Source organism: Cornus florida, unplaced genomic scaffold (assembly GCF_030987335.1).
Source record: "Cornus florida cultivar Cherokee Brave unplaced genomic scaffold, ASM3098733v1 CherokeeBrave_3.0.0_Hap2_Chr02, whole genome shotgun sequence".
NCBI lineage: Eukaryota > Viridiplantae > Streptophyta > Magnoliopsida > Cornales > Cornaceae > Cornus > Cornus florida.
The window spans coordinates 84937968-84948262 of NW_026775572.1; the positions used below are offsets into that span (position 1 = coordinate 84937968).

The 10295-nt window shown below is 32.5% G+C and overlaps 1 protein-coding gene across 1 annotated transcript; it reads right to left on the reverse strand.

Annotated features, from left to right (window-relative positions):
* Positions 1-3273: 3273 nt before the first annotated feature.
* Positions 3274-5786, reverse strand: LOC132295401 (glucan endo-1,3-beta-glucosidase-like). The gene is made up of 3 exons (XM_059793675.1): positions 5635-5786; positions 4451-4839; positions 3274-4080 (listed from the first exon to the last, which is right to left on the reverse strand). The coding sequence occupies exons 1-3, from the start codon at positions 5693-5695 to the stop codon at positions 3517-3519; spliced, it is 1014 nt and encodes a 337-aa protein (XP_059649658.1). The 5' UTR covers positions 5696-5786; the 3' UTR covers positions 3274-3516.
* Between the last annotated feature and the right edge of the window lie 4509 nt (positions 5787-10295).

Here is a 10295-nt window from a genome sequence, read left to right on the forward strand (position 1 = left end):
ACAGCACTCCACGAATGCTCCAACCCTTTCAAAGTGTGATTGCGTTTACTTCTGTTCTTCAAGATCTGAACTCGATTGTAGAAGAATTAAATCCTGCTAATCATCCGGAATCTCTGAATTTTTAATACAGCTCCAATTCTGATGAGATAGAGAACAACACAACTAAATCACTCATGAATATATATGTGTGCTCTCAAAAATAAATTCAGAATAATCAGATTTGATTTTCTGAAATTTTTCTCTCTCTGAAGGCTTTCTCAAAATATAAAATTGATTTTCCCTAAAGTCGTGAAAAAACCAATGTATGTGACATGGTTTATATAGAGTTTTGAAAGTCCTAATCTCTCAGAAAATATGATAAATTTCGTGCATAGGACTTGGAAGGAAGTTGGGATCAAAAAGGAAACATCAGAAGAAAGAAACTTGAAAACCTGATGCATCCAGGACTTCTTGAACCGGTTCAGCCATTTTGAACTAGTTCAAGATGGACAGTAAGGAATCCCATGGATTCTTGAACCGATTCAGCCCTCTTGAACTGGTTTAAGATGGTCAGTCTTGAAATGTTTCAATTCTGATGATGTTAAACCTATTCGATAGATCTTGAACCAGTTCAAGATGGACAGAATGTAAAAACTTGTTCCAAACCTTTCAATGCCCTTCCTAAATGTTCTCACTACCTCTCAAACTTCTAATCATGAGCACTTGAACTTTGTCAAATCCACATCCGATCTTTAATCTTCTTCGAAATTTTGAATTGAAAAATTACAACTCGATCGGATTTGTTTTGACAACGAAATTTGCCAATTACAAAATATATATATCTCACAAGAAAATCTTCAAATCATCTATGGAGCCATTGAATAATATTGCAGTACAAAGAACTATGCCTGTTTTATTGGAAATATGTGGAGTTGTTTTGCTGATAACACTATTATAGCATTGCTATTAAAGGCAAAAATTGTTCATGCAGACCCTTTGCGGTTAATGTATGTCAATTGTGATGTATTCAAGTGTGAAAACATTTTGAATTTCTATTTATATATTGAATTATGATATATAAAAAATTCTTAAAAAAATTTCTTTTCTGTAATTCTTTTACATGCTTATGATAATTTTGTTTACATATAGCTTTATATTTGCTCCATGTTTATATATTCATTAATAATATTTGGGTTTGGTTTATTTGCATTGCAAGAAAGACCGATCCTTAAATGAAGTGACAAATAGTCCAACTACGCAGTTATGCTATTAAAAAAAAAAAAAAAAAAAAAGGTGGGGACAAGCCGAACACCAAAAAGTAGCCTCGGACCTCAAGAGTCCAAAGGTATTAAAAAGCAAAAATCCCTCTAAGGCACAAAAGAGTGCCGAAGAACAAAATCACATGAAAATTATCTCAAACTCAAAGAACTCGAAGGTTAAATTTTCATATAAAATCATCTAAGGTGCAAAAAAGTATCGAGGAATAAGATTATATGAAAATTACCTCTAACTCAAAAAAGTCGAAGGTTAAATTTTCATAAAAATCCTCAAGGCACAAAGGAGTGCCGAAGAATAAAATTATATGAAAATTACCTCGGACTCAAAGAAGTCGAGGGTTAGATTTTCATGTAAAATCCTCTAAGGCACAAACAAGTGTCGAGGAATAAAATTACATGAAAATCACCTCGAACTCAAAGGAGTCAAAGTTTAAATTTTCATTTAAAATTCTCTAAGGTACAAAAGAGTGCCGAGGAATAAAATTACATGATAATCACCTTGAACTCAAAGGAGTCAAATGTTAAATTTTCATGTAAAATCCTCTACGGCACAAAAGATTGTCTAGGAATAAATTTACATGAAAATCACTTCAAACTCAAATAAGTCGAAAGTTAAATTTTCATGTAAAATCATCTAAAACACAAAAAAGTACCGAGGAATAAGATTATATGAAAATTACCTCGGACTCAAAGAAGCCGAAAGTTAAATTTTCATAAAAATCCTCAAAGCACAAAGGAGTGCCAAAGAATAAAATTATATGAAAATTACCTCGGACTCAAAGAAGCCGAAGGTTAATTTTTCATAAAAAATCCTTAAGACACAAAAAAGTGTCGAGGAATAAAATTATATAAAAATTCCCTCGGACTCAAAGAAGCCGAAGGTTAAATTTTCATAAAAATCCTCAAAACAGAAAAAAGTGCCAAGGAATAAAATTATCTGAAAATTACCTCGGATTCAAGAAAGCCGAAGGTTAAATTTCCATAAAAGATTCTCCAAGGCATAGAAGAGTGCCGAGGAACAAAATTACATGAAAAATACCTCGAACTCAAAGAAGTCGAAGGTTAAATTTTCATAAAAAGTTCTCTAAGGCACAGAAGAGTGCCAAGAACCAAAATTACATAAAAATTAGCTCGGACTCACAAGAGCCGAAGGTTAATTTTTTAAAAATCCTCCAAGGCATAGGAGAATTCTGAAGAGAGAAAGTTAACAGAAATATCCCCAGAATCATTAGCTATGATTAATTCCCTCTAGTTATGACTGCCACATCAAACTAAAGGGAATTGGGGACAAAGTGTGGAGGCAAAAATCTCTCCTACCAATAAGAACCAGCCACGTCAACGAATAAGTCATGACGCATTTCTTTTGGGCCACTAGACTTCCAAGACCCAGTTTGATAAAACCCAAAAGGGTCATTATCAGCCCATCACAAGATCGGCTTAATCTGTTCTCACTCAAACATACAGCCTGGACAAACATTATCCATGATTCGGATCAAATCAATCACGGCATCGAAGGAGCCTCACATGGAAGGATCTAAATGAAGAAACAACCCTATATAGAAAAAAAAACCTCATATGGAACAAATCCATAAGGAATGAACTTGGAGGACAAGCAAGGCGATCTGAATATATTTGTATAAATAGGGGCACAACCCCCAATAAAAGATATACGCAACATTTGCACCACTATTATTATTTTTTTCTTGAATCTGTCATTTTTTTTAGTGTGTTACTTTTATGCGTTGACTTTTCAAAGCTGACGATTCTTTTTTGTTTCCTATGCAACCATTAATATTATAATATTTAGTATAATCATTCTCAACTAATTCCCACAAATCATGAGAGATAAATAATGTTCTTGTTTTAACACTCCAAAATTAATAATTTTCACCTTTGAAAACAACTGATTAAGAATTACGGATAGAATTACCTGTTTTGTTGCCATTATTTCCAATTCATCGTTGACTGTTTTTGAATATTTGAAGTAAAATATCAGGAAGGATAAAGACAGCATATGTAAAATTAAAATGGCTCTTTTATTAATGTTTGCTCCTCCATACAAATCTGATATTTGCATAGCTTCCTTAAATAAACAAACAAAAGCACAAAAACTAATTGATAAGATAGAAATAGAACAGAGATTAGAGGCATGCCTTAATGCCCAAGAGATTCTCTTTCCATGTAAAGATGTTCAAGCTGTATAAGCACAAGACATTCTTATTCATGATACATATGTATATATTTAATTTAGCTCTCCATTTTAACCGAAAGTAATTTGGTACTTAGGCTGCTTGTTAGGACTGAACAGGCCAAAATGTTTCTCCGTCTCGTCCCCACCCTTTTGGTTCTCGTCAAACATGCCGAACAAATAAGTTTGTATAGCGCTCCCTGGCTTCTTTGGAGTCCCACCCTTGACATGACTAATCAGGTTTTTGTAGTAAGTGCTTGCATTGTCCACACTTGCTCCAGTTCCAGCCTCGGACGGCCAGCCACTCTCTGACACCACAATCTCAAGATTCTGTCCACCTACCTTCTCAACGGCAGAGTACATGGCATCTAACAATGCATCGAAAAGGTTTCTGTATTGTAACGAACCGTCGGTTACAACTACTCCTGGTGAAGTAAATAAGGCATAAGGAAGCTGGATGTTTTGGGTGTCACCGGCATAGGCAAAGTAAGGGTATATGTTGGCAAGTAATGGGGCATTATTGCTAGCAAGGAAGCTGATGATTGGCTCCATGAACGACCTTGCGCTGTCTCCGAATGCGCCATTTGATGGAGGGTACGAAGTGGCCAAAAGTCCGGAGTATGTTGCTGTTGAAACCTATTGAAAAATAAACTTGATTTTAGTACGTATCTAGTCTTTTCAAAGTTTTTGGCATACACCATACATGTGTATTACTCATTTCGTCCCATATTAAAGGTCCACTTTTGAAACCGTGACTCACAAAGTTTTCGAAATGGACTTTTTAATATGGGACGGAAGTAGTATATTTATTACTATGGTAGTGATATATAAAACCAAGAATTAAATGGAAAGCTGGGTTTGCATCAGCTCGGACGGTTGGTTATTGCCCATTTGATCTCTTTCAAAAATAAATATTGAAATGTGTGTGTTCAAAAATAAATATTGAAATGTGTGTATTTAGTTCACATACTTATAAAGTGGTATAACAGAGCAAAGCAAACAAAACCTTGATTTGGTCTTGTAGTCCGGCTGCTACAATCGCGCTGTGGATGTTTTTCATGGCGGGAAGAACAAACTGGACATACGGAGCATTACCATTGTTGGGATCTACTTCATTTCCTACAGAAATGTATCGGAACTTGACATCGGGTGAGTAAGCTTTTACATTCGTTTGGACCCATGTTGAAGCGTCGGATGCAAGCGCTTGAAGGTCTGAGTTGGGGACATCGAGGATGAGTTCTATGTTGGATCCTCTGAGGGCCTGAAGTGTTGCTTGGTTCGGATCGTAGATTCGCATCCTTCCAATGCCACTGGATTTGTATAAGTCTACGGTTTCCTGCTCCGATGGCAAATTGTTGCCAAGTCGTCCATTGCAAACGCCTATGGATTGTGCACCTGCATGTGTGTGGAGTGTGTTAATTGGAGAAAGCAAATTGTGACCAACATTGTATAAGCTAGAAAAGAAAAAATATTTGGCACAACCAAGACCATATACTCCGTATATTCTATCTCATTTCAAACACCTATGGATTGTGCACCTGCATGTGTGTTGACATTATGTCATGTAACGTGGCCTACATCACAAGGCTCCGTATCCTAAATTAGGGTTTACTAATAAACCACCACTAGGGATAAAGAGCTGTAACACAAAATGGTGTTTAAAATTCTTGATTACGAGTAATAAAAATTCAAGAGAGCCAAATTTGTTCCCAAAAATTTAAAATTGAAACTAGGCAATATAGTTTTTTAAATTACCAAAAGACATTTATATATTAGGTTGAGTGTTTAAACCGTGCTAAGCAATATTGTTAGTGTACGTTTGCTTAAATTTTCGAAACAATAATAATAATAATAGATTCCTAGTATAGAGAATTGAAAGAGGGACTCTCTCTTTGCAAGAAAAATTATTATTTACCATTGGAGAGAATTTTAGTCCTATATTAAACCTCGAGAAATATCAAAGGTAATAATGACAAGTAAATACTAATAATGTTCTCTCCATTTTCAAAGAGGATGGAGCCCGAGTGTAAATAAAAAGTATATTTTCCTGTCAAGGAAAAAAAAGTTGAAAAAAATAGTATGTGTACACGACAAAAATCACTTCTACGGAAAGCTTTTGGTTTGTGATATTAATGGGTGCATGTACGTTTGGATGGGTGGAGAGAGAGAGAGAGAGAGAGAGAGAGAGACCTGCATTGTGTATGATAGGCAACAATAGCCCAAGTAGTACTGCTTTATATAAAATAGCCATTGAGAAGAGTTGAACTAATTATAACCAATTTTGCTATTTTCTTTGAATGCAAGATGTATAATATTGCATTCTCTTCATTCCTTTTATAGAGGCTAGGATCTGAGAAATTAAGGAAGAGGCCATTGGCAATGATAACGGGTCAAGTACGATAGGGGGTCGAAATCAATCAAAACCGGTCAAGTACAGAGTGAATGCAATCAAGTTTGCTAGTTAGTGACAAACAAATGATACGTTCAAGTTCCGTGTCCATTTGTTTCAAAGCCACCTCTCAATCTGCCATAATTTAAGGAATTATGTGACGTGTAGTCAGCTGCCTAACATTTTTAAGTCGAGCATTTTAAATGGCCTCTCAAACCCAAAATATAACAACTTAATGAAAATAAGGCATTTCAATGACTTTTTAAAAAACTTCTTATATTTTGAGATTCTAAAAAATATTGCTAAATATAGTAATTCTCAAATACAAAATATAGCAAGTAGATGAAAATAATGCACTTCAATAGGCTTTCAAAAGAACTCTCATATTTTGAGATTGTCAAAAGTTGTTAAAATGAAAATAAAGTACTCTAATGAGCTGTCAAAACATAAAATGGTGGTTATATTAAAAAATATTATTTTGTATGAAATGCACAATTTGAGCATAATTACAAAAATATAGCATTTTGACGCTATATCTCCTCTCCAAATATAGATTTGACATGGAAATATAGTATTTTTGCATTGGAGATGCTTTAAGTGCTCTAACCAATCATAATAGGACCTAAGTTTCTATCTAGCAAGCACGGATAATATGACACTATACTGTTATAGTGATACGACAAATTAAAAAAAAAAAAATCAGGATATGAGTATAACAGGATATGATAATAAAAAATTAATAAATATTACTTATATATATATAAGTAATATTTATTAATTTTTTATTATCATATATATATATAAATAAATTTTTGGTCAGTTTTTTTAAAATATTATAAATCTAAATGCAGTCAATAATATAATGTAGAAATTCGTTTTCACAACAAATAAAGCAAGCATCCCCAGTTAACTTAATAAAATTTGAATTTTTCTTAGCAACTATACTATATTATATATTATAGTTAAAAAAGTTGCATTTTAATGTTCAAACTTATTAAAAATGTGTTATAAAGTGTCCGAAAAGTATCGGATAGACAGTCGAAATACTTAAGAAATATCGGATATGTGTTATAAATTAAAATATATATTTTAAAATTATGAATACATTTAAGAAGTATCTGACATGTATCCGCGAGTATTCGTGGAGTATCGATATTCAATAGGGGTATATTGCTCCTTTAGAAATATTCGTATTTCTTAGATTTCAATCAAATAGTCATTTTGGAAAGACCTTGACGAATGATTTTTTTTTCTTATTTTTTTTTTCCTTCCAACATATTGTGAATTATTCTATTCATAATAATTGCATATTTAGAGAGAGAGAGAGAAAAAAAAAAAAAAAAAGAAAAGAAAAGAAAAGAAAAGAAAAAGAGTTATATGCAGATAACATGAAATGTTTATGTCATATATTGATCAATAATCCTTTTATGTGGACTAAATTTATTCTAGGAGTAAAATATCTAGGGGGGGTCCATTTTAATGGAGACTTGCATCCCTCTCAACAGTGCATGGAGACTTGCATCCCTCTCAACACTACAAGACATATTGTATCATTTAATTTCAAAGAAGAAGACGTAGAAAAACAAGAATTTTTGTAAGCATGCCACCGTTTAACTCAGCATTGAAAGATAAATTTTATTTGTCAAAGGTGTTTTGCTTCCTTCTATTTTGTTTTTCAGTGCAACATTTTTTACATCATCATACATGCTTTGTGTTTTTCTTGACAACAATGCAACACAATGTGTTTTGCTTTAAAATACTTTTACGAAAATAACACCACCACCAAGAAGGATCTTAATTTTGGACAACTGTTTTGTTGGACAATTATTTTGTTTCAAGTTCATTATTTTAACATAGTTTTTCTTGATTTCGACCAAATAAGGAAGGTAGTAATTATATTGCTATGATAATAGTTCAATGACGAAAAGGAAATGAAGGAGTATTTAATTCCCAATTTTCATTCTTTGCGCGCAATATATTACCATTTTTCCAAGTTATTTCCATAAGTTTGTTAATAGTAGTACCCAACCATAACTAATATGAAGCAATAAGTTATTATTAATAAGTTTCAATCACGACAACAAGAGAAGATATTCGGTGTGCTCGGTGCAGGGCACCGGGCACATCATAATCGTCCGTGCAATGCACACGCGAGAATGAATAGTTCTGATGATGCACCGGGTACACTGAATATATTCTCCTACAACATAATGTAGAAGAAATTGAGACTCCGTTCTGATAAGTAAATATTCGTGATGCCCGGTGCACTATGCATTGGGCACATCACAACCATCCATGCACAATACGTGAGAGTTGGAAAGTAGGCCCAATTCCGACAACCACTAATGGGGATCGGAAATACATCACTCACAAAAAATCACCTCCCTTTTTTTACCCTATTTTCGCCCTTTTTTTTTTTTTTAAATCCATCACAAGGGGGCAAAAACCATAATTTTTAGCTCAAATTGGTTTTTTCAGCTGCCAAGGGGTGTTGGAAAAATTTAAACGACACCATACATGCCTTGATTCTTTGTTGTTTTTTTTCCCTCAAATATCGTTTGGACTTTAACCCCTTGTGCCTTGTTTGGGTCGCCAATGACCTATATATATATATATATATATATATATATTTATGTATATATATTCCCAAGATTCTTCAATTCACTTCAGCTCAGTGTGTTTGCGTTCTATTCATCAAGCACTTCATCCTAAATCGTTGCGATCTCTCAGCCCCGGGCACGAGGGAGATGACCCCAACAAAAACAAAAACAAAAAAAAAAAAAAAAAAAACAAACAAACAAAAAAAAAAAAAAAAAACAAACAAACAAAACAAAACAAAACAAAAAAACAGAATTTTTGTTAATAACCCTTACAAATTATTATTTTGTTAATAAATCCCATATATTGGTCCCAGAGTTTATAAAAAATTTCAATTGGCCCCCAAGATTTTTTAAAATTTTGTTAATAGCCCTTACAAATTGTTCCCCCCAAATTTTTTTTCAAAAAAATTTGTTTGTTGGCCTCAACTATAATAAGTTTGGAAATAAGTATAGCTCATATGTTTTCGAAATTCATAGTAATTTAATGCAAACATGTAATTATTATATATATTTACATTTGAACATATATATATATATATAGACACACACACACATTTATAATATTGATTGTATATGATATTCAACAAAGATACATGAACCATTCTTGTTAAAAAATTAAATATCTAAAATTAACAAAAATGCCAATAAAAACATTTTTAGGTGTCATTTGTTAAAAAGACAACTTGTATAGCTATTATTTGTATAAGTTATTAAAGTACTTATAATTTATTCTGCTTCTAATAATCGCTTTCTATTAAAGCTTGCGAGATTTTGTTAAATTAATTAATTAAATTTTTTTTTTTACTACTAATCTTTCATCATGATGATAATGATATACCTTGAAGTGGAATTAAAATACTCATTTTTTTCTCAAAATTTGAAACAATTACTTGAGGAAAATTAATTTTTAATAATATTTTTCTAAACCAATTGTCTTTGTATTTACATCTCTATTTATTTAGATTTTATTTTCTACTATTCTGGATTAAATTTTCCTCCGTATATAATTATATGTATAGGCCCTAACACTAATATTGTATATACAAAAATCAATTATAGTAATATAATTGATTTTAAAATTTTCCAATTTTTGGTTCCCCAAAACCAGAATTCCTAGCTTCGCCTGTGTGGCCTCTTCATAGTTGAATTTAGTTTCAGAATGGTGTGTTTGTACTATTAAATGGATGTGATCTCTCTCTCTCTCTCTCCCTCTTCAAATTTAATAATTGCTTATACTCCCTCCGTCCCATATTAGATGTCTATTTTGGGAACTATAACTCACAAAATTGTGAGTGACAGTTTCTGAAGTGGACATTTAATATGACAGAGGGAGTATATGATTGGTGAATTAATGTTATGTATTGTTCAATACGATATTAGAATTGGTTTTGTCCACTTGACTACACAAGTAATTTATACATAGGTGATGTTCCTATTATGGAAAAATATAAACTACAAAAAATTGTGTTATCATAAATGATTCATATTTGGTGATAAAGGATGGACTATATCAATGAAAAGATAAGCTGGATCAATGATAGGTTAAGACTATATTATGAGAGCCATCGTATACAATTGCTCCTTATCGTCGTCATGACAAATGATATTCAAGCATGAAAGAGGTATAAACTATTTTGCTGGGCAAGTTTTGTTTCAAGATCATTATTTTAACCTAGTTTTTTCTTGAGTTCGACCTAATAAGGTAGGTAGTTATTATATTACTATGATAATAGTTGAATGACGAAAAGGAAGTGAAGGAGTATTTAATTCCCAATTTACATTCTTTGCACACAATTATCATTTTTCTAAGTTATTTCCATAAGTTTGTTAACACCAGTACCCAACCATAACTAATACGAGGC

Excerpts from the sequence above, each read along its gene's own strand:
- LOC132295401 (XM_059793675.1), bottom strand. The coding sequence starts at position 5,695 with ATGGCTATTTTATATAAAGCAGTACTACTTGGGCTATTGTTGCCTATC. Across the intron at positions 4,840-5,634 it reads GCCTATCATACACAATGCAG|GTGCACAATCCATAGGCGTT; the intron begins GTCTCTCTCTCT and ends ACACACATGCAG. Across the intron at positions 4,081-4,450 it reads GACTACAAGACCAAATCAAG|GTTTCAACAGCAACATACTC; the intron begins GTTTTGTTTGCT and ends ATTTTTCAATAG.